The 24631-nt window shown below is 39.7% G+C and overlaps 4 protein-coding genes across 6 annotated transcripts in view; all 4 read left to right on the forward strand.

The window, feature by feature from the left end:
• Positions 1-4793, forward strand: part of frmpd4 (FERM and PDZ domain containing 4) — a 138982-nt gene extending 134189 nt beyond the window's left edge. The window contains exon 18 of the mRNA XM_060936630.1: positions 4721-4793. Coding sequence (XP_060792613.1) covers positions 4721-4725 — 5 coding nt within the window. The 3' untranslated portion in view covers positions 4726-4793. The remainder of the gene's footprint in view (positions 1-4720) is intronic.
• Positions 4794-7209: 2416 nt separating this feature from the next.
• On the forward strand, positions 7210-15101 carry tlr7 (toll-like receptor 7). Of its 2 annotated transcripts, XR_009656041.1 has the most exons (3): positions 7210-7261; positions 7483-10842; positions 15062-15101. XR_009656041.1 is itself a non-coding variant. In XM_060937248.1 (2 exons), exons 1-2 carry the CDS (start codon positions 7241-7243, stop codon positions 10657-10659), a joined length of 3198 nt encoding a protein of 1065 aa, XP_060793231.1. In that variant the 5' UTR covers positions 7210-7240; the 3' UTR covers positions 10660-11030. The 2 variants fall into 2 exon arrangements, 1 of the variants encoding a protein (XP_060793231.1); XM_060937248.1 differs by lacking the exon at positions 15062-15101 and having other exon boundaries at positions 7483-11030.
• LOC132896431 (toll-like receptor 8) lies at positions 15063-19961 on the forward strand. Its single transcript, XM_060937249.1, has 2 exons — positions 15063-15144; positions 15361-19961. The coding sequence occupies exons 1-2, from the start codon at positions 15142-15144 to the stop codon at positions 18466-18468; spliced, it is 3111 nt and encodes a 1036-aa protein (XP_060793232.1). The 5' UTR covers positions 15063-15141; the 3' UTR covers positions 18469-19961.
• A 700-nt stretch (positions 19962-20661) lies between these two features.
• Positions 20662-22250, forward strand: LOC132896432 (thymosin beta-11-like). Of its 2 annotated transcripts, none has more exons than XM_060937250.1 (3): positions 20662-20750; positions 21464-21581; positions 21773-22250. In XM_060937250.1, the coding sequence occupies exons 2-3, from the start codon at positions 21479-21481 to the stop codon at positions 21805-21807; spliced, it is 138 nt and encodes a 45-aa protein (XP_060793233.1). In that variant the 5' UTR covers positions 20662-20750; positions 21464-21478; the 3' UTR covers positions 21808-22250. The 2 variants fall into 2 exon arrangements, with proteins under 2 accessions (XP_060793233.1, XP_060793234.1); XM_060937251.1 differs by having other exon boundaries at positions 20671-20745.
• Positions 22251-24631: the final 2381 nt, after the last annotated feature.

Genomic DNA, 24631 nt, shown 5'->3' on the forward strand with positions numbered 1-24631 from the left:
AGATCAGAATTCAGTAAGATCTTATTTATTTCCATGAGACAAAGACAAAACTGTTGTAAGTAGTAATATTTTCCTCTGGGTCATTCCATACTATGCACTTGTCTTTTTTTTGGGGGGGGTTGGTACAGTTGTGTGCACTTAAGTCTTAGTTAAATGATTGAAATTCTAAATGTGATATTATGGCTCACCTAGACTGATTTCCTAACATGACATTTGAATGTAGAAAGGCTTGGGCCTTCGTCTTAATACAATGCACTGATTTTGTTATGCAGTTACAAAATACAATATATATATTAAAAAAAAAAATCCTTGTTGTTGTACTTTACTGGATCTGTAGCTGTTAATGTGATTACTCATTTCAAGCGGTATTTCTCAGGCCCCTTATTTGGGGTACTTTTCATGAACTGACCCTCATTACGAACTAATTGAATAGCCCTGGTCTAGACTATCATGGTACTCAACCCAGAAGTGAAAATAAAGGGTTTTGCTGCGTGCGCTGACAGTCATTCGCAACCATACATAAAACCTTGTTCTAGCCACTGGTCACTGGATGGCACTGTTGTGTGAGTTGACCCCGAGTCTGTTCCTGGCATCCTGGAATTGGAAAATTAAGAGGCGTGCTATGAAGTGTTTTCATTTCAAATCTAATTTTGCCCTTTAAATATTTCCCTTTGCATATTTGACAAAGTAAAATACAGCAAATTTAATAATGTTGAATTGTGCCTAAATCAGGCCTAGATGCCACCAGAATGCAGCATTTAAAGTCTCTAATTTCAAAATTTTCCAGGGGAACATGCCCCCAAACCCCCCTAGCAGCCTTTGGGGCCCTTGGGCCAGGCCGGGCCAGGCCGGGCCAGCCCTTATGAGCTGGGCTCCGCATCGTTAGCACCGCTCTGATATTTTTTTCTGGGGAAAGCCCTGATCATGTTCAGGAAATCTGTCCAAGTACAATGATGGCAGCAGAAGTATAGTTCATCCCCTTTTTGTTCATCTCTAAACAACACTGGCTTGTGTCAGTGGGAATCGAGGAATAATAGTACATAAATGACATTTTGATGCAAAATATATTGAAAGACCTACAAAAGAATCTGCAAAGTAATAAACAAAAGATCTCAAACTCACACTGTTAAAAGTGCTCTCCCAATTCCGTCCATATGATTTGCTTGCATTAACTGCATCAAGTCAACAATAGTGTCTACAGTTATATGGGGGAGAAACCATGGCCAATTTTGCTGTCTTGAGCTCCCAGCATCATTAGGATTTGAAGTCATGATCTCCAGATGAGAGAGTAAACACTTTTATGTTGTACCATTCTGGAGCCATTGCAGACTTTTTAATTAATTCTGCTGATACCATCATGAGTTCCATAACAATAAAGATAAGTGAGTCCATTCCAGCATGCAAGCTCAAGCCATAACACTACCTCCACCATGTTTGACTGATGAGTTTGTATGTTCTGGATCGTAAACAGATTCTTTCTTTCTCCACGCTTTGGCCTTTCCATCCCTTTGGTAGAGGTGCATCTTGGTTCCAGAGTTTTTGTGGATGATATCTGTACTTCTTTGCAAATTCCAATTTGGCCTTCTGATTCTTACTGCTGATGACTGGTTTGCAGATATGGCCTCTTTATTTCTGTGCTCAAAATCGTCTTTGATCAGCGGATTGTGATATCTTCACCCTTGTCCTAGGGAGGTTCTTGGTGATGTAACTGTTGTTTTTTGGCTTTTCTTCATAGATCTCACAATGATTCTGTCATCAACTTCTACTGTTTTTCTTGGCCAACCTATTCAATGTCTGGGTGTTAATACACCAGTGTGTTTTTTTTTCTTTTGTTTGTTTTGTTTTCAGGACATTCCAAATTGTGTTGGCGGTATCCAATGCTTATGCAATGGCTCTGATAGATTTTCCCTCTTTTCTCCCATAGGTAGCTCTCTTGTCTTTATGTTGGTTTATCCTTTTTAACAACAAATGCAGTCTTCACAGGTGAAACCCAGGCCTCAGACCAAGAGTGGACATTCAGAGCTATTAAATGTTTGATCAATCTAACAGGAAACACCTGGGCAACAAGTAACACATCAGTCACATGCTCCAGTATTTTTGATTACTTGAAAAATGGAAGGGTTCAAACATAATCTGCCATGGTCTAAGTTGTTTAACGACTCTAGATATAAATATCAGGAAATGAAAGCTGAAATACTGATCTATCGTGTCATTCATCTTTCGAGCTGAAACCCAAATGTCTACAGTGTATAGCAAAAACAAAATAATTGGCCTTGCAGTTCCAATACTTTTGGAGGGTACTGTGTAATTATAAGTACAAAGAAGCCATACACTGTATTCTCTAGCTGAAAATAATGTCATGCAGTAGTATACATAGATCAAAATCAGGCATAGGTCTAAGAATCAACAAAGTTAGCATGAAGCTGCTACTCTGCCCACCACAGATATTGCCCCCCCTTGTAAAGATTAGTCAAAAGGTTTAGAAAAAATCCACCTTTTGGTGAAGTTGCTTCATCTCACACTGAAAAAATGAGAAAAATCCAACCTTTAATTGAAATAAATTTATTCAAAGAAAAACAAATCCCTCATCAAGAAATAACTAATTTCAACAAAAACTAATGAGCCACTATTATTGGCACCCCTGAATTGAATACTTTGTACAGCCTCCATTTGTCAGTAAAACAGTGCTGAGTCTCTCCTATAACATTTTATAAGGTTGGAGATACAGAGCAGGACATCTGAGACCATTCCTCTTTACACACTCTTTGCAGATCATCCAGGGTCTTTGGGCCTCTCCTGTGCTCTCTATTCTTCAGCTCACCCCACAGGTTTTCACTGTGGTTCAGGTTAGGGGACTGTGATGGCCATGGCAGAAGCTTGATTGTGTGCTCAGTGAACCATTTTGTGTTGATTTGGACATATGCTTCAGATCATTGTCCTGCTGGAAGATCCAGTGACAACCCAGTTTTAGTTTCCTGGCAGAGGCAGCTAGATTCTGACTTAAAATGTCCTGATATTTCATGGAGTCTATGATGCCATGTACCTTAACAAGGTTTCCAGGGCCTTTGGAGGAAAAACAGCCCCAAAACATCACAGAACTTCCACCATATTTTTCAGTTGGAATCAGGTTCTTTTCATTGTAGCCATCCTTCTTTTTACACCAAACCCACCTTGAGTGTTTATTGCAAAAAAGCTCCATTTTTGTTCCATTAGATCATAGAACACAGTTCCAGTCAAAGTTGTAGTAGATTTTCACAAACTTCAGGTGCTTACATTTGTGGTTAACTGACAGAAAATACTTTTTTTCTGGAACCTTCCAAATAATCTGTTGGCATGGAGGTGGAGTCTGATGGTGGTTTTAGAGACTGATCTGTTTTGGAGACTTGGAAACCACAAGATTTTACTTTTTCTTGTAATTCACCAACAGTGATCCTTGGGGATTTTTTGCCTCTCCTACCCTTGTCCTCACTGTATGTGGGGGTAAAATAAACTTGGGTCCTCTTCCAGGCAAGTTTGTAACAGTTCCAGTTGGTGTCCACTTTCTTATTATTACTCTAACAGTAGTAATGGACATTTTCAGGTGAGGAGCTATTTTTTATAACCATTCCCTGACTTATGCAGGTCAATACACTTCTCCCTCATTTGGTTTGTGTGTTCTCTTATCCATGTTGATGGATAACCAAACAGGGAATTTGTCCTCTGTGTCACCTCATATTTGTTCCCCAGTTAATCAGGAAGTCATGGATTACAGCTTGAAAGTTCCTACACATTCCAGTCAACTCAAACATGTACAATTTAAATGGGAAACATACTCCAGGTACATTGTGTTCACTATCATTTCCAAGGGTGCCAATAATAGTGGCACATGTGTTTTTGTTGAAAATAATTATTTCTTGATGAGGGATGTGTTTTTCTCTGAATAAATTTATTTGAATTAAAGGTTGGATTTTTCTCATTTTTTTCAGTGTGAGATGAAGTGACGTCGCCAAAAGGTGGATTTTTGTAATCCTCTTTACTAATCTTTAGGGGGGGGGGCAATAACTGTGGAGCACTCTGTATATCACCAACCTCTTTCTTGAAGTTAACAAGTTAAAAATTTGTCTGACCTGAAGACTTTTCCATTGTGGAAAACGTAAAGTTTTATCTCTGACTGTTACAAAGCTCTAACTTTGGAGATTCCTTCCATAAATGGTGAATAAACATCTCCTTACAGAAAACTTCATAGTATAACCTATTATAAATTTTTCTTTGTTAAATAATGATGCGTTTTTAAATCTGTTTATTATTAGGGTTAGATTATGTGGAGAAAAGTCCATTATCTATCTATCTATCTATCTATCTATCTATCTATCTATCTATCTATCTATCTATCTATCTATCTATCTGTTTTTCACTTGCTTGGTATTTACTTAAGATACAGTTTAAATAAGTAAGTAAATAAATAAATATAACTTGATAAAGTAGAAACACTGAGGCAAATACTAATTACATCCATGTTAAGTCAATGTGAAATGTCAGTTGCTGTGAACAGTGAAAAAATGTAATATTGTTCATATTCAAACATTGTTTAATATTTTATTCTGAAGTTATTTTAAGCGCATTTAATTCTAGATGACATATATCTCTGTTTCTCATTTTCTCTCTATTTAAAGAATTAAATGGAACTAGATTTTATTTCTGTGTAACACATTTCCTCTGTCTTTTGTTTCTCCTACCACAGTGTAGTGTGCTGGCGATGGCGCTGAAACAGAAGGCTTGTCATTTACATGCACCGCATCTACCCCAATCCTGACCATTCATGCATGGCACAGGGTCTTCCTTGCCAAAACCAGAGGTCTGTAGAGGTCTTCCCCTTGTTGGATTGACTCTCTGGTTGCCTCATGAAGGCAGAGATGGAATTTCCTGTCAGCTTCTATGGAAAGTGGTGGCAAATGTCTGTCTGTTTTTTTCATGGAAACTATTTTGGCTCAGGGAGCTTTGCTGGAACTTTAAAAGAACCAAAAGTTGTGTGCAATTCCGGACAGCTCTCATTTCAGAAAATTCCAGCTGGTACTTTTGTATTTTTGCGATGGAAGATGAAATTAGTGAGGCCAAGACATGCCATGATTTACCTGGTAGAAGTGTCTTAAAAATTAGGAAGGATTTAGAAAGTCTCTCCAGCTCACACAACATACCCACTTGACAATTATTACAAACTTGCCCATCCCTTTCTGAAACTTTTACTGGTATTTTGCATTTTGTAATAAGAAATGGAGATGAAGTCAGTCAAGTCATGGCATGCTATAACTTCCTGGCTGGCTTTACACTACGATTTTCAACCCACAACAATCATAAAATAATTCTTTGGTCATGAGTTGAGGTCTTATTTGAGTTCTCACCAACAGCCAATTTGGTGCCATTGTGACCAAAAGGCAGCCGACAAAAGAAAGTTGTGTCATTGTAAGAAAGTTTTGATAAAAAGTTCAGAGTGTGAGTGCTGCTGACTCTCTCTCCTCTCTCCACAGAGACAGCTAGCTAATCGTAGGCATCTGTAAGTTCATGTATGTGAAAGAGGGTAGATAATGCTTTCCTTCAAGTGTCTTGTGCTGCCCTTTGATGCTGCCCTGGCATGCTGCCCTGGCTGACCTCACATTGTCTCATTGGAGGCATATGTTAGCTCTGACTCTCTCTGGATCAAAGGGGAGAACTGGGTGGTGGGTGGAATCTGGCAGGTAGAATGCTGACATTTCCAGAACTTTTTTCTCGGCTGTCATTGGTCACAGTGCTTGTTGGTGAACATGTCACGTTCAAAGACCGCCAATCTCAACTCACAACCAAATAATTATTTTACAAAAGCTGGGATTTAGAAAGGGAAATAATCTCTCCAACTCACAGGAAAAGTGTGATTTCCAGTATTTGATACTATTTAGTACTTTTTACTGACTAAAATGTATTACTATGCAGTTCTGGATAAAATACACTTCACAGAACAGTACTGAAGTCAGTCAGGGAAGGAAACCTTTCAGCACAAGCATATAAACCAAGAAAGATGAAAATAATGACACACCCCCCCCTCACACACACACTTGAGTTGCTGTAACATCTCAGACTGATGACCAAAGCAGCTCGTTTTTTCTTTTCCACACCTTTGACATTTCCAGGTGGGATTTTCAGCCATTTTGATCTCATCCCAAGAAGAAAAAGAGAAAATGATGCAGCTGATTTTTAGCTCCTTCAAAGCCATAATTTGACCCGTGATCATCATTATGTGGTGGTCAGTGAAATCCATTTACTTTTGCCAGTGTGTTTTGATAAATCCATGACTTGTCTATATTTTATGTAATCTGTAAAGAAATTAAATTATATAATACATAGAGTTTTTAAAACAGGAAATGTATCATTCTTAAACCTTGGGTTATGCCTATGTTCTTGTGATGATATTAAAAATATACCATGTACTGAATGTTCAGAAATGGCACACTTACAACTTATTTGCCAGGTTAATTATGTACAGATGCTTCAGTCATAGAATAAAAAAAATAATACTTTGCATATTTATGACTACATAAGTCAGATGTGGTTTATTTGCATTATCAAGCATATTAAATATTTCAACTTATTTTCATCTGGTGTTGTTATTTGAGTTGACACTCAACAAGTCAGCTTTTTATTGATGTTTTTTTTTAATTTATGCATTTTTAGTGAATACAGTTAAACTTCAGCATGTGCGAAGTGTGTGAGGTGTCAAAAGCGAGTCCCCAGTGACTGTTGGGAAATGTTGAAGAATTTCCCCTTTTGTGTGGTTTTGCTTTCGTTTATGCAGAAATCTTTCAAATGGCTATGCTTTTTAAATTTGTTAGAATGTATTTCTTAAAATGGAAAGCATTTAAATCAAGTGAAATGTGTCTGTTAAATGTGGAACTAATTTAAGATTTTATATACAAACCAAAAATAATTCATGAATTACTTTTTGGAATATTATTTCTTTTTCATATCAGTCTCATTTTTCAAACCAGACAGTTATGTTTGTGGGTTGTTGTTTTTTTTCAACATTGGGGTTGAACCTGCATGTATGTAGTCCAATAATGAGGAAGTTACCGAGGTTAAATATAACCACTCTCACTTGCCTTTATGGTTTTGTGTTCTCATGATCAAAGAAAAAAAGACAAAAAAACAAATATGTTTAAACATAGAAATTCATCTCCAGAGTCACGCAGCACAGTTTGAAAACCATAGAGGAATCAGCAGGCTGTGATCTGTGATGCCCGAGCCCTATAAAAAGGTGAGTTCTTAATTCTTATTTTCCGGTACACACACACACACACATACATATATATATATTTTTTCAAATCTATCAGTAGGTTTAATTTTCAAATGTTAGTACATTTACATGTTCTTAATTTACTGTATGTTTCAGTCATATACATTTCTATGGAGGATGTTGGTTCATTTTCCACAACTTGTTAATACGCAATTATTAATAAAGCATATTGTTCCTCTTAGATGGCAAGAAGGATCAGCATCCTTAAAATAGCCATCCTTCTCCTTTTCTGTCCATCTGCTTGCTCAGAAACCGTATGGTATCCGAAAACTCTGCAATGTGACGTGTCCAGGGTTAGCAATGACACAGAAGTGAAAGTGGATTGCACCAGCAGAGGCTTAACATCGATTCCTCCAGGAATTCCATCCAATACCACCAACCTGACGCTTACCATCAACCACATTCCTCACATCAATGACACCTCTTTCCTGGGCCTGAACAACATCACCGAGATTGACATGCGCTGCAACTGTGTGCCCATCAAGATCGGCCCAAAAGACCACATGTGCACAAAAAGTTTGCAAATTAATAATGGAAGCTTCTGGCAGCTTAAGACTCTCAAGTCACTTTACCTGGATGGAAATCAGCTCTCCAGCATCCCTAAAGGACTTCCTCCAAATGTTGTGCTCCTCAGCCTTGAGGTCAACAGCATTTATTCAATTCTGAAGGAAAATCTCACTGAGCTTACCAACATCCAGTTTCTGTACCTTGGCCAGAACTGTTATTTCCGAAACCCGTGCAATGGATCGTATTATGTTGAGGAGGATGCTTTTTTGCAGCTCGACAAATTGACTTTGCTGTCGCTTAAGTCAAACAATTTGTCTTATGTGCCTCACAAACTACCATCGAGTCTCAAGGAGCTCTACTTATACAACAATAACATACAGAAGGTAGCAGCAGAAGATTTTCATAACTTGACTGAATTAGAGATCCTAGATTTGAGTGGAAACTGTCCCCGCTGTTATAACGCGCCTTTTCCGTGCATTCCATGTGCTAACAATGCTCCTTTTCAGATTCATGAACACTCCTTCCTCAACTTAACCAAACTTAAAATTCTGCGACTTCACAGCAACTCTCTCACTACTGTGGAACCACAATGGTTTCAGGGCTGTAAAGAACTTCAAGTGTTAGACCTCTCAAGCAACTTTTTAGCAAAAGCTATAACACACACCTCCTTTCCTTGTTCGCTGCCTTTCCTAGAAGAACTAGACCTCTCTTTTAATTATGAGCTCCAGAGGTATCCTTCATCACTAAACTTGTCTTGGTCTTTCTCCTACCTGAAGTCTCTCAGGATCCTGAGAATCAGAGGCTTTGTGTTCCAAGAACTCAAACAACAAGATATTCAGCCTCTAACATTATTGGAGAATCTCGAAATTATTGACCTCGGGACAAACTTCATCAAGTTAACTAATCTAAGCATTCTCACAGGGCTGAAACATTTCCATATCATCAATTTATCAGACAACAAAATCTCATCACCTTCAGAAGCTGAGCATGCAGCTGCACTGGCAATGGCACGTGGCTTTCCCAAGCAGGATGACACTTCCCCAATGTCACGAGGCACTCAGTACCAAAGTGGGGAAGTGAGAGAGATTCACTATTTTAGATATGATGAATATGCACGAAGTTGCAAAAGTAAAGATAAAGAACTTGGGACTTTGAGTCCTTTCAACACACAGTGTAGCTCATTTGGAAAAACACTGGATCTCAGCAGAAACAACATCTTTTTTTTACATTCAAGGTTCCTGAATCTCGGTGAGCTCCGGTGTCTCAATTTATCAGGAAATGCTATGAGCCAAGCTCTAAATGGTTCTGAATTTGTTTATCTTAAAAAGCTGAAGTATCTGGACTTTTCTCACAATCGCCTTGATTTGATGTTTTCCTCAGCATTCAAGGAACTCAGCAATTTAGTCGTGTTGGATATCAGTCACAACAACTATTACTTTGAAGCAGAGGGGTTGACTCACATGCTAAATTTTACCAAAAATCTCAATAAACTGACCAAGTTAATAATGAACCACAATCAAATCTCCACATCCACCAACACAGAGATGCAGAGCTTGTCTCTGGAATATTTGGAATTTAAAGGCAACCGCCTTGATTTGTTATGGAGAGATGGTGATACAAGATATCACAACTATTTTAGAAAACTAATTGCCTTAAAATCCCTTGACATCTCTCACAACAATCTTAACTTCATTCCCAATCCGGTTTTTCAAAGCCTTCCAGAAACACTTACAGAATTCAACATTACAAACAACAAATTGGCATCGTTCTACTGGGAGGGTCTGAGGTTTCTTCCAAATCTGGAGGTCTTAGACCTTAGTGGTAACCACTTAACAAGCATGCCTACAAAGCTTTCCAATTGTTCAAAATCTATTGTGACACTAGTTTTGCGCAAGAATCAAATTTTGAGGCTGAGCCCTGAGTTCCTCCAAGATGCACTTAGTCTGAAAAAACTGGATCTGAGTTATAATCAAATCAAGTACATTGAAGAGTCAAGCTTCCCCAAAGACATCATAGACAGACTGGAGGTTCTGTTCTTAAACAATAACCGGTTTGTGTGCTCATGCAACGCTACATGGTTTGTCCGGTGGATTAATCGCACATCTGTGAACATTCCCCAACTAGCCACTGATGTCACCTGTGCATCCCCTGGTACACAGCGAGGCCAGAGTGTGATTTCACTTAACCTCCAAGCCTGCCAACATAACTATCTGTCCATAATTCTCAATATCCTGACCACTTCTGTGATCCTGTGTGTACTCACCCTGTCCATTTCCAGCCATCTCTTCCTCTGGGATGTGTGGTACATCTACCACTTCTGCCTTGCCAAAATCAAGGGCTACCGGCGTCTTCTCTCAGAAAGCATGGCCTATGATGCCTTTGTAGTCTACGATAAAACTGATACAGCAGTGAGTGACTGGGTGTTACAGGAACTCCGTGTTCAACTGGAAGATTGTGGTGAACCAAGGCTCCATCTTTGCTTAGAAGATCGTGACTGGGTTCCAGGTTGTCCTCTCATTGAGAACCTTTCTCAAAGCATTCAGCTTAGCAAGCGTACCATATTCATCTTGACCCCTCACTTTATCCAGAGTGGCCACTTCAAGACCGCGTTCTACCTGGCACACCAGCGGCTCATGGATGAGAAGGACGATGTCATCATCCTAATTTTCTTGGAGAGATTTTCCTCCAGTCATTCCAAGTACCTGAGACTCAGGAAGAGGCTGTACAGAAGATCCGTGCTGGAATGGCCAAGGAATCCTCAAGCGCAACAGTATTTCTGGTTTTGTCTTAGGAGCGTCATGGCCACTGAAAGCCAGCAGCACTACAACAAGCTTTTCCAGGAAACTCTGTAACAGTCAAGATGGGCTTTCTACATGGTTAAGTCATGGCCTAAAGGTTAGAGAAGCAGCTTTGGGCCCAAAAGCTCACTGGTTTGATTCCCTGGACCAGCAGGAATGGCTGAAGTGCCCTTGAGCAAGGCATCTAACCCCTAACTGCTCCCCAGGCTGCTCTGGGTGTGTTGTACATTGCTCTGGGTAAGAGCATCTGCTAAATGCCTGTAATGTAATACATAGTGTTTCTTTTTTTAATATTCTGCAAATGTTTTTCTGTTGCTGTTACCGCCTAGAAGTTGACTATTTTCCTATACCAACATGGTCTTATTTGGTGTTTTATTCTTTTTATACAAAAGCAATTTTTTATTAAAAGAGAAAAAAATTATATATTAAAGGATTAAAGAATCATGCTTGTTTTCCAATTATAGTTAATTTTATTGGTATAAAGGTAGTTCCTGTTATCACTTATGAGACAGCAGATACAAACTCTCATTTCCTCAGCAGCCTCTCTTTTCTGTGATTTGCAGCTGCACTCCTGAGCTGCTGTTCAATGCCTTCTGAGTAATCATGATCCAGAATTCAACAGTGCTGTGGTACAAACATGGTTTAAATTACATTGTAGGATTTGTTTTATTTTACGCTTCAACACGTGTATTAATTAGACATTTTTTTGTCTTGTCTGAAAAATAAAATCTGCTATTTTTAAACTTGTTTCCTCTTATGTTAAATAATCATAAAATGCTACAATAAAGACAGTGCAGATTATTCCGTAAGATAAAACAATATTGTGTGCATCAGTGTGCTGTTGGGGTGCAATGTGCCGACATTATCTGTGTCTGTTTACTGGCTCAAATCTCCATATCTGTATTTGGATTTAAACCCGAAGTGGGCATGGCCTAACCTTTTTTCCCCTTCTTCTTCTCCTCGTTCTATTTTATATCAAATATGCCACTACACCCCTGGAAAACACTGAAAACCCCCCAGATATAGAAATGTCCATAGTGTCAGCATGATTCATGAATTCTGGCTCTGACAGTTCCTCAACCTCAGCTACATCGTGCTGCATGTTCTCTAAACCCACTCATTCTATTGTTATTCTGTTTCTACCTGCCTGCCATATGTTTCAGTTCTCTTTCTCAAAATATGACCAAGTACAGTGGGGCAAAAAAGTATTTAGTCAGTCACCAATTGTGCAAGTTCTCCCACTTAAAAAGATGAGAGAGGCCTGTAATTTTCATCATAGGTACACTACCGTTCAAAAGTTTGGGGTCACCCAGACAATTTTGTGTTTTCCATGAAAAGTCACACTTTTATTTACCACCATAAGTTGTAAAATGAATAGAAAATATAGTCAAGACATTTTTCTGGCCATTTTGAGCATTTAATCGACCCCACAAATGTGATGCTCCAGAAATTCAATCTGCTCAAAGGAAGGTCAGTTTTATAGCTTCTCTAAAGAGCTAAACTGTTTTCAGCTGTGCTAACATGATTGTACAAGGGTTTTCTAATCATCCATTAGCCTTCTGAGGCAATGAGCAAACACATTGTACCATTAGAACACTGGAGTGATAGTTGCTGGAAATGGGCCTCTATACACCTATGTAGATATTGCACCAAAAACCAGACATTTGCAGCTAGAATAGTCATTTACCACATTAGCAATGTATAGAGTGTATTTCTGATTAGTTTAAAGTGATCATTGAAAAGAACAGTGCTTTTCTTTCAAAAATAAGGAAATTTCAAAGTGACCGCAAACTTTTGAACGGTAGTGTATACCTCAACTATGAGAGACAAAATGAGAAAAAAAATCCAGAAAAATCACATTGTCTGATTTTTAAAGAATTTATTTGCAAATTATGGTGTAAAATAAGTATTTGGTCAATAACAAAAGTTCACCTCAATACTTTGTTATATACCCTTTGTTGGCAATGACAGAGGTCAAACGTTTTCTGTAAGTCTTCATAAGGTTTTCACACACTGTTGCTGGTATTTTGGCCCATTCCTCCATGCAGATCTCCTCTAGAGCAGTGATGTTTTGGGGCTGTCACTGGGCAACACGGACTTTCAACTCCCTCCAAAGATTTTCTATGGGATTGAGATCTGGAGACTGGCTAGGCCACTCCAGGACCTTGAAATGCTTCTTACGAAGCCACTCCTTCGTTGCCTGGGTGGTGTGTTTGGGATCATTGTCATGCTGAAAGACCCAGCCATGTTTCATCTTCAATGCCCTTGCTGATGGAAGGAGGTTTTCACTCAAAATCTCACGATACATGGCCCCATTCATTCTTTCCTTTACACGGATCAGTTGTCCTGGTCCCTTTGCAGAAAAACAGCCCCAAAGCATGATATTTCCATCCCCATGCTTCACCGTAGGTATGGTGTTCTTTGGATGCAACTCAGCATTCTTTCTCCTCCAAACACAACAAGTTGAGTTTTTACCAAAAAGTTCTATTTTGGTTTCATCTGACATTCTCCCAATCCTCTTCTGGCTCATCCAAATGCTCTCTAGCAAACTTCAGACGGGCCTGGACATGTACTGGCTTAAGCAGGGGGACACGTCACTGCAGGATTTGAGTCCCTGGCGACGTAGTGTGTTACTGATGGTAGCCTTTGTTACTTTGGTCCCAGCTCTCTGCAGGTCATTCACTAGGTCCCCCCGTGTGGTTCTGGGATTTTTGCTCACCGTTCTTGTGATCATTTTGACCCCATGGGGTGAGATCTTGCGTGGAGCCCCAGATCGAGGGAGATTATCAGTGGTCTTGTATGTCTTCCATTTTCTAATAATTGCTCCCACAGTTGATTTCTTCACACCAAGCTGCTTATCTATTGCAGATTCAGTCTTCCCAGCCTGGTGCAGGTCTACAATTTTGTTTCTGGTGTCCTTTGACAGCTCTTTGGTCTTGGCCATAGTGGAGTTTGGAGTGTGACTGTTTGAGGTTGTGGACAGGTGTCTTTTATACTGATAATGAGTTCAAACAGGTGCCATTAATACAGGTAACGAGTGGAGGACAGAGGAGCCTCTTAGGTGGGGTTTACATTAGACCGTATCAGGGGATCATCAGATTAACGTTTTTAAAACGATTAGTGTGCACACAGCAACACCAATACACGATTCGCGTGCACACAGCAACACCAATACACGGATACGCTCGGCTCCGCAGGCATCCTGCGCTCCAAATCACTCCACCCTGAACAGCGAGTGCCCTCTGGAGGGTGCGCACTCCGGCCCTGCGCAGCTCACAGAGCGCACGAGTGAAGTGCACAAGCAGTGATTTGGGACTGAGCCGCTGTGTGTGTGATTTCAGTGCATGTCGGGCATGCGCGTCACTTACCACTTGCAAGTGGAAGGATGGCAAGCCTAAAGACAATCATAACTACACAATGGGCAGTATTTGCATCAGTATTTGCAGTATTTTCATACTTTTATACTCTTTAATGAAAGGTGATACAAGGCGGAAGTCCGCGCTGTTTTTCAGCAGTCGCGTCACATGACCAACGCCAGCGAATCAGGAAGGTGGATGTCACAGTGACGTTGTCCAATGACGATGCCAGCTAGAGCTCAGCACAGCGTATCCGCGTATTCTCAATGTTTACACAGCACCGGAGGGACACGATCTAGATTGAATACGTGGACCCTGGCGGATTCCCGTTTCCCGGCGTTTCCAGGCGTTTTAATGTAAACGGACAGTGCATCCGTGAAGAAAATGAGACAGATACGGTCTAATGTAAACTTGGCCTTAAAGAAGAAGTTACAGGTCTGTGAGAGCCAGAAATCTTGCTTGTTTGTAGGTGACCAAATACTTATTTTACTGAGGAATTTACCAATTAATTCATTAAAAATCCTACAATGTGATTTCCTGGATTCTTTCCCCCCATTCTGTCTCTCATAGTTGAAGTGTACCTATGATGAAAATTACAGGCCTCTCTCATCTTAAGTGGGAGAACTTGCACAATTGGTGGCTGACTAAATACTTTTTTGCCCCACTGTATTATGTGTTGTCAGTCATACTCCAATCAAACTCCAGTCTTCGTGAAACAGATTGCACTGAAAAGCGTGTTCTTATTATGGTGTTTTATTTGTGCCCTTACAACAAACTGATTTATAACTGACTAAAAAAATAACTTTGAAAAATGGGAAGTGAATCTTCAGCACTTCCTTCATGGACTCCAAACAGAGGTACAAAAATAAAACAGTAAGTAGCCTCTGAGGTATAGCTCAGCAATTGGTAAAATACTTGCACTGATTTGGCCAGACAGAACAAGGCTGAATAGAATGTGCTAAACGATGGATTGTGGGGAAATCCAAAGATCGAGTATAAATTTGCTAATTTGCCAGATGGCGAAAATCTATGATTACACACATCACAGAAGAAACAGTGCTGGTTGGCTGTTAAAGCTAAACTTCCTTTTTTCCCCACAGAGGTGACTCTATATGACTCTCTCAACATCACTTATTTGGCTGAGAGCTCTTAGAGGAACTATATATGGAATACCACTAACATGGTGAGAAAACAAGATTTATACATAAGATAATTGTTTTGCCATTTTAATGATAGTTATTTTTAAACAGAATGATGTACACTTGTGTTGCGTTTTATAAATGTTCACTTTTGATACTTGTGTCAAGTCAAGGGAAATTTTTACACTTTTTTGTCTAAAAGCACTTCAGTTATATTTTAGACACTTTAAATGCAAATTTTGTCTTTTTTTATTTTACAGGAGGCTAGCAAACACTGGCTAATACTAATATGCTGGCTGGTAATCACATTTCTGATCGGCTTTGCAGTGTGCGTGCTGGATGTAAATTTCAGGAAGAAACATCCATGCATAATCATAGAGAGTAACATTACTGTTAAGTTTATATGCCACAACCTAGAATTAAAATCCATGCCCACAGTTTTTGATAACACCACCATGCTTGATGCATCTGAGAATGAAATAAAAAACCTAACAGCGGATCCATTGAAAGACCTGCAAAAACTGAAAATTCTCAATCTAAACTGGATGAACAAGAAAGACCCTGTGAACATCACCAAGGGGGTTTTTGCAAATTTGTCAAACCTGAAAGAATTGAACCTTAATGGAAATAGACTGTTAGGAGTACCTGCACAGCTTCCAAAGTCCCTGACAAAACTGGCACTGGACAAGAACAACATTCTCTCACTAAGTCGCAGAGACTTTTCACAATTAACAAACCTTACCCATCTTTATATGTCCAAAAATTGCTATTATGGGAATCATTGTGGTCACTCTATGGCTTTAGTTATTGGTAATGGAACATTTTCAAGCTTGGATAAGTTACAACATCTGGATTTGTCATATAATAACCTTAGTCATGTTCCCAGATATTTGCCTGTCTCCTTAGTAACGCTTGAACTCGGTTCCAACATGATATCGTTCATCGGAGAAGATGATTTCAAAGAACTCCCAAATCTCAAAACCCTTAAAATCCAGGGAAATTGTCCACGCTGTACCAATGCTCCATATCCCTGCATTCCATGTGCCAATGGTTCAATCGAAATTCATGAACGAGCTTTTGACCATCTTAAAAATCTGACATTATTGGATCTTGCTGGGAATTCTATCTCTTTCATCAAGGAAGCTTGGTTCAAGAACATGATGCACCTGCGGGAACTCTACCTTTCCTACAATTTTCTGACAAAACAGATCCAGAATAATGGAGCATTTTTGAGTAACTTAGGGCTTCTGCATAGACTTGATCTCTCCTTTAATTATGAACTTAAAGAATATCCAGAAACTGTGCGCCTAGCATCAGCCTTTTCCAAGTTATCCAGTCTTCAGACGCTGCATATCCAAGGTTTGGTTTTCAGAAAAATTCTAAATGACTCTCTGTCACCTCTTTATGGTTTGCAAAATCTGTCCACATTAGATATAGGAATAAATTTTATTGTGGCTGTGGATCCAGGTATATTTAAAAGGTTTCATAATTTAACACTCCTGTATCTGTCAGAAAACCGGCTCTATCCTATCACTAACTCTGAGGTTCGAGAGCCAGTTAATAACATAAAGCCTCCACGCGTCAACCTACCTAGGCTGATGGATTCAAGTCCTAAAAGGGAGTTTGAACCTTATAAGCCTGTCAGACCGATTGTCAAACCGGAGTGCAAAGCTGCTGGCTGTGTGTTGGATCTGAGCAAAAATAATCTGTTTTTCATTTCCCCACAGCAATTTGAGGGATATGAAAACATTTCCTGTCTCAACCTTTCCAGAAATGGCTTTGCAGCAGCATTAAATGGAACAGAATTCACATCACTGCCTAACCTGAAGTATTTAGACTTGTCTTATAATAAGATTGATTTGGCCTTTGATTACGCTTTTGAAGAGTTAAAGGAGTTGGAGGTACTTGACCTTAGCTTTAACTCACATTATTTCATTGTGCGTGAAGTGACCCATAATTTGAATTTCTTGAAGAATTTGCCTAAGCTGAGAGTATTAAATATGAGTGCCAACAGCATTTTTACCTTAACAACCAAGTACATGTGCAGCAACTCACTTGCCGAGCTCCAGTTCCAGCAGAATCAACTCGGGAAGCTTTGGAAAGACACAAAGTATGTGAGCCTTTTCTGGAATTTAACTAATCTGACACATCTTGATATATCGAACAATGACATCAAGAAGCTCCCTACAGAAGTTTACAAATACTTGCCTGTCACAATAAAAAGATTCAGACTGAACCACAATTCCCTGACGACTCTCAACTGGACTTTGATGAAAGCCTTTACACAGCTTGAAGAGCTCATTCTTGGCCACAACAGCTTGACATATGTCTCCAAAAACATAACTCAATATATCCCGTCCTTGCGTTTCCTCGACCTGAGCCATAACAGGATCTCTGAACTGGCTACGGGATTTCTCGAAGGTGCTGTCCACCTTAAAAGACTGGATCTGAGTTTTAATAAATTAAGCATCATTAATCAGTCCACCTTCCCACCCAAGGACAAAAATCATTTGGAAGTTTTGTGGCTCCATGAGAACCCATATCGTTGCACATGTGACCTACTTGAATTTATCCTTTGGATTTTTCAAAGTGATGTGACAATCCCCAGACTGGCCACTTTGGTGAAATGCAGTGCCCCTGAAGGAATCAGGGGTGTGAATGTGACATCCTTTGACATTCAGCAATGTGTTAATGACAAGCTTTCCTTCCTGGCCTACTTCTTCTCCACTTTGCTCATTCTATGCACCACTTTTGTGGCAACATTGATGCACGTATTCTACTGGGACTTTTCATATGTGTTTTACTATGTGAAGGCCAAATTCAAAGGGTACCAGTACTTGAGTTCTGGAGATAATGTCTACGATGCCTTTGTTACCTATGACACCAAAGACCCACAGGTCTCCGAGTGGGTCCTGAACCAACTCCTTGTTCAGCTGGAGGAACAAGGTGATCACTTTCTTCCAGTCTGTTTGGAAGAACGTGACTGGCTGCCCGGCTGCCCCATCCTGGACAGCCTGACCCAGAGCATTCACCAGAGTCGCAAGACAGTCTTCATCCTCACTCATTCCTACGTGAACAGCGGCTCATTCAAGATGGCCATGTACCTGGCGCACCAGCGTCTGCTGGAGGAAAGTGAGGACGTAATCATACTGCTATTACTTGAGCCCGTGCTGCAGAACTCACATTTCCTGCGCTTGCGGAGGCGACTCTGCAGCCACAGTGTCCTTGAGTGGCCCCGAATGCCTGCTGCAGAGCCCTGGTTCTGGCAGTGTCTAAGAAATGCAATTCGGGTCGAGAACAAGGTCATGTACAACAACATCTACTCCAGATACTTCACTATCAAAAACAGACCCAGAGAGAAAGAATAAACTACACAGCATATCAGTACTTCAGATATATTTCATATATTTCAACAAACACTGTATTCTTTTCATCATCACCATGATTTTGTTGACTGGAGAAGGCAAACATTAAAGTGGGAAAATATTGCAGTGCAAACTGTCTCATAGCCAATATTTCCTTTTTCTATTTCTTTTCTAATTAAGAGTCATATTTGTGTTCATAGATTATCAGGTGGTTGCTAGCATATTGTTTTCTGATTTCTAAGGTGTTGATAAGTGGTTGATATGTTAAGGTATTATATTGTACAGTGGGTTGCTCAAATAAAGTTGTTTATATAGCGCTTTTAACAACAGACATTGTCGAAAAGGAGCTTTACAGAAAATTAAAGACTTTAAACATGAGCTAATTGTATCCCTTTTTATCCCTGATGAGCAAGCCTGTGCCAACGGTCAAAAGGAAAAACTCCCTCAGACTACACGATGAAGAAACCTTAAGAGGAACCAGACTTAAATGTTGCTAGTTGATTGTTACAATATTACATGGTATTGCTAGGTGGTTGCTATGCTCTCCCAGGTGGTTGCAAGGTGGTGCTGTCCTAACTGGTTCTTATGGTGTTGCTAGGTAGTTGCTAGAGTGTTGCTGGATGGTTGCTATGCTATCTCAAGTGGTTGCTAGATTGTTGCTAGGTGGGCACCTTGATATTTCCAGGTGGTTGGTAATGTGTTGCTAGGTGGTTACTGTGTTCCATGGGGTTGCTAGGATATTGTGAGCTGGGTTGCTATGGTATTCCAAGTGGTTGCTATGGTGTTTCTAGGAGGTTTCTGTATGATCCCAGCTGGTTGCCTGTGTATTATTTGCTTGCAATCAAGTTCCAACTGGTTGTTCGTGTTTTTTAGTATTTTTGTTTTTGTACCATGCTGAACTGGAGGCTATGATCTTCCATAGCTGGTTCACCAGATTGCTTTTGAAACTCAAGCACAAAATGAAATGCACGGACTTCAGACATGAAGTTTGTCTTGGCTGGACTACATCTGAGATTAGAAGAGCATTGTGCTCATTTTATTTTGGCTGAAATGTTCATTTTAAAACCCTATTCTCTCAGTAACATGTTATTTATCTACTCTACACTATCAGAAGGAAAGACACCGTACAGGTATAATTTTCTTTCCAATTTAATACACAGGGTGTAAATGTAATTTTGAAGGGAAACAGTGGTTGTGTTGTACTGAATAATGTATAAAGGTGTCTGGGTTATTTTAATTTAAAGGGACATATGGGAACTTTTTAATAGGTGTATAAGATAATATTGATCCATTATTCAACTTCATCGCAGAATTACACACAGTAACTCTGACAGTAAGATTCACGTAAATGTTTTAGAAAGAAATTCTGATCACCCAGTGTTTCCTGTTTCACTGTGAGAAATATTGTAGATGGTTTGTTTTGAAATTTAAAAAATGTTCTATTGTTGCTTTTGTCTTTTGTAGTTAATAAAATTTCAGTCTTCATTTACATTAAACCTTATTTGTTTTAATTTATTATCCCCCCCCACACACACACATACTTTTATTGGCTTGCTTTTTAAAATAATAATAATAATAATAATAATAATAATAATAATAATAATAATTGTTGTTGTTTTCATTATTATTGTTGTTGTTGTAAAATAATGTGAATATTTAATAAGAAGAATCCATCCATTACTGCTTATCCTGTGCAGGGTTGCAGGTGAGCTGGAGCCTATCCCAGCTGACTATGGGCAAGAGACAGGACACACCCCAGACCATCGCAGAGCTGACATGTATAGCACTTTTAACAACAGAGACAAACACACTGACAGTCAATTTAGAGCCACCAATTAACCTAACCTGCATGTCTTTGGGGGAAACTGGAGCAAACCCACACAGACACAGGGAGAACATGCAAACTCTATAGAGAAAGGCCCCTGTCAACCACTGGGCTTGAACCCAGAACCTTCTTGCTGTGAGGCAACAGTACTAACCACTACACCACCGTGCCACTAATAATAGCAATCATTATTAGTAGTAGTTGCTAAAAATGTTTTGCTCTTAAATACATGGAATCTTTGTTTATTATTATTATTATTATTCACACAATACCCACCAGATGTCGCTCTCGCGCGTTCTCAGGGGCGTTGGCTTGCTGTGTTCTCATTGGTTGTATGTAAATGAGCGCTGTGACGTGTACAGCGTCTTTTGCATAAGGAGTATAAAAGGCTGAAGCTTCGCGCGGATCTTCGCAGAGCCGTGCTTTCATCACGTTGCTGTTTCTTCTGCTCCCTGGTACAGTGAGTGGCTTCTGTATATTTTTATGCAGTTATAAGTGTTTTACTAGACATTATTAGCAGCAATGAATGGTTTTATTTTACATCACCAAATGATCCAAAAGCTTCACCTCGTTTTTTTTAAATGCATTAAACCTTTATTATGCATGATCTTGATTTAAAATATGACTGCTAGATTTTTGATTTATAGCAGGTTATAAGTGTTGTAATTATAGCGAATGATGTTCAAAGAGCACATAGTAGCAGCAGAAGGCGTTCTCTTTGTTCAGAGCCCTCTCAGTGTAATGCAGTGTGATGGGCTGCAGGGTTTGGGATGGAACAATCCACAAAAAAAATATGGATATGGGCTGTAAATGGTGGTGGTGGTGGTGGTGGTAGTAGTAGTAATAATTATAATAATGAGGAGATAATGTGTAGATGCTGCTCATAGGGCGGTGCCAGTTGCAAGAGGGGGTCACAATGCAGTCGTGTTAAATTGAAAAATGCTTTAAAGAATAAGAATTCACTGATTATTTAATAATCATATCACATTCTCCATCTCATACATTGCAAGGAGTCTGGTCAGGATTTTTTTTAAATGTATTTCCAGATTGCAAACAGCAGCAGTAAATCAAAAAATAATAAAAAAAAATCCTAAATTGTTATTCTGGTCTATTTTGCAAATCTACACACTGATGAACCACACCCCATTTTAACGTTCATGTTTTGCTTTTTAGAAATCAGCCACAAGCATGTCAGACAACAAACCCAATCTGGAAGAAGTGACTAACTTCGACAAGAGTAAGCTGAAGAAGACTGAGACGAGTGAGAAGAATACTCTGCCTTCGCAAGATAGTAAGATTTGTTTAAAACTACTCCAACTGCACAGAGTATTTATCAAGGGTTTACTGGCAAGTGTAGAATTAAACATCCTATGATATAATCCATAATACAGAGGATAAATCTATCTAGCGTGTAAGAGACACTTTATTTAAGAACAAAATATTACGTTTGTTAACATACTGATAGTGTTTTTTTTTCTCCAGCCATCGACCAGGAAAAGCAGGCAGATGCGTCATGAAACTTCCTCTCAAGACTCTACTATGCACTGCCTTCTTTTCACCTTTCTTTTCCTAAAAAATTCTGTAATTTCTGAAGACAAAAAACCTTAAGCATTCTGATTTGACGAAACAAAACATCGTCTTGTTGCGCATACCACCTTTTTTTTCGCTAATAATGAGTGAACGCACCACTGTGAAAAATGATGGCTGTGGGAGTTCATAAAGAGGAAGATGAGGCGGAGCTTCAGCCTCAGGGCGAGGCCAAGAATTTGATTGACCACTTCCTGGGACTTGATGAGCCAGACCCAGGCTGATTGCTTGTTGTCAGACATTGAAAATCATGCAGTGTTTTGTTTCTTTTCTTTCTTTTTTTAAAGTTCATGTTTAAGGTTTTGTGATCTGAAGTTCAAACCTTGGAATGCACAATATTTTGTTTATGCAAATAAAGAGAAACTGTATCTTCTGGTGATGGTCATGTTTCCATTTTCTTGGTGTGTTGCAGTGGTGGTGCAATGTAAAAACTGCTTTATTTTTCCTCCTTAATTCTTTAAATGGATAGTTTGGTGGGAAAACTCGTGTGTGAGAAATTTGTAGCTTCGTTTACACTGGCGCTACAAAGCTGTTAATGAGTAAAGGAGGTGGTTCTCACCCATGAAGTAGATTTACTCTGCCTTGGACCATATCCACTTCTTCAGGGATGTGCTTTTGGATGCCCTGAGGCTGGTATAAACATGTCCTTGCATGGATAAGCTGAGCATCTATTCTACTGGAACAGAATCTGGCTTTCTGGAGCTTAATCAATTTAATACTCAAATGAAATCAATCATTATTTTAATGAATGATCATTCTTCCTCTACATAACTCATGGCATGTACTACGCAAAGGTCTTAGGCACTTTTTTTTTTTTTTAAATACAAGCTTTGTTATAGACTTCTGTTTTATGACTTCTACATTATCGAGTCAGTACAAAAATATTTTGGAGTTCCAAACATTTTCCAGCACAAAATTAAATGTTACAGAAAAACACTTGTATCTGAGCAGCATATTCCATAAGAGACCAATTTTCAGATTCAAACAGAAAACATAATGAAGGCTACTGGGTTTTGGTGCAAAATTAAGAACCAAGTGTGACAGTGTCCAGAAGAAATGTGGCTGGTTCTACAAGATGCTCAGTAAAACCTACAGCTCCTTTCCTTATAAAACTGCACTCATTGTACCTGAGACTACTATTTTATTTTTTTTTAAAGCAAAGGGTCATCTCACATCAAATATTGACATTTATTATGGCTTATTGCTGTTTATATTTTTTTTTAAATGTTGAAACATTTAATTTCATTATTTTTAAGCAGTTTTTGGTCTACAGCATTTCTTTACATGACTTTTGCACAGTACTGCATGTCCATATTTTTTATAAATTTGATCACTCTAAAATCAAGTGAGATGATCTCCCATAAAGCAGATGTTTTGAATGAAGCACTTCATAATTCAGTGTTACATAGCAGTTACATGATGGTAAAGGTGTTATGGTGTGAAATCTCATCAATGCTAAAAATATATGTCCAGCAAGAGAAAAGAGTCCTGTTGTACTGAGCACTAAAAGCGCTAACCTCATTGGCAGCTAGTTCCTTTTCAGGTCCATTTTAACACAATCATTTGAAAAGAACTATCTGAAAATTCAGGTATTGGAAAAAGGATGCAAGTTTGAGTCTTTTTCATCTCATGCTTTATGTGAGGAAACAAGGTCGCAGTGGTGCGCATGCATTTCTGATGTATGGATGTTATCCACTCCATAACCCACTGTAACAACTTCATGAGAGTGGGCAATGAGGAACTAGAGACAGGCACTGCAATTCAAGGTGTGCTTTAATTTTATTTACACTTTTCAGTGACTTTCACTACCATGGAGACACACTACACACACGCACGCACATTGGGGAACGCTGCTCTCGCTCTCTCATTACTGGGCTATCTGAAAGACACACAGAGACATGTTAATAGACAGCCAGTAATGAGACACAAGTGTACCTCATCACATGTTACCTGCTGGTTCAACCTGACTCCTCGCCATTCACAGCTGACGTCTGACCACACCCTCGCTGCCACAGACCCCCACCGCCTGACTCAGGCTGGGTAGCCATCCAGCCTGCAGCTGACTCTCCCCAGCAGGAGAGGTAATCTGCCACCACCATCTGCACCCCCAGCCTGTGGACCACCTCGAATTTAAAGGGGTGAAGGGCCAGATACCAATGAGTGATTCGTGCATTGGCATCCTTCATGCCATTGGAGCAGGACATGGTCAGAACAGAGGGTGAATGGGCATCCTAGCAGGTAGTAGCAGAGAGTGAAGACCACTCACTTGATGGCCAGACACTCCTTTTTGATGGTGGTCCAGTGGTTAGCACTGTCGCCTCACAGCAAGAAGGTCCTGGGTTCGAGCCCAGTGGTCGGTCAGGGCCTTTCTGTGGAGTTTGCATGTTCTCCCCGTGTCTGCGTGGGTTTCCTCTAGGTGTGCCAGTTTCCCCCATGGTCCAAAGACATTCAAGTTAGACTAATTGGTGACTCTAAATTGCCATAGGTGTGAATGTGAATGGTTGTTTGTCTCTATGTCAGCCCTGCGATAACCTGGCGACTTGTCCAGGGTGTACCCCACCTCTCACCCATAGACAGCTGGGATAGGTTCCAGCTTGCCTGTGACCCTGTAGAACAGGATAAGTGGCTACAGATAATGGCTGGATGGATGTACTTTGACTCACATGGAGAGCTTGCGGCTGATGTACAGCACCAGGCACTCCTCCCTCTCCACTATCTGGGATAACACAGCCCCCAACCCTCTATCTGATGTGT

Source organism: Neoarius graeffei, chromosome 13 (assembly GCF_027579695.1).
Source record: "Neoarius graeffei isolate fNeoGra1 chromosome 13, fNeoGra1.pri, whole genome shotgun sequence".
Taxonomy (NCBI): domain Eukaryota; kingdom Metazoa; phylum Chordata; class Actinopteri; order Siluriformes; family Ariidae; genus Neoarius; species Neoarius graeffei.

Bases quoted from the DNA above. Each gene is read 5' to 3' on its own strand.
- tlr7 (XM_060937248.1), top strand. From the start codon at position 7,241: ATGCCCGAGCCCTATAAAAAG. The intron at 7,262-7,482 runs GTGAGTTCTTAA...TGTTCCTCTTAG, and splicing joins TGCCCGAGCCCTATAAAAAG to ATGGCAAGAAGGATCAGCAT.
- LOC132896432 (XM_060937250.1), top strand. From the start codon at position 21,479: ATGTCAGACAACAAACCCAATCTGGAAGAAGTGACTAACTTCGACAAG. The intron at 21,582-21,772 runs GTAAGATTTGTT...TTTTTTCTCCAG, and splicing joins TACTCTGCCTTCGCAAGATA to CCATCGACCAGGAAAAGCAG.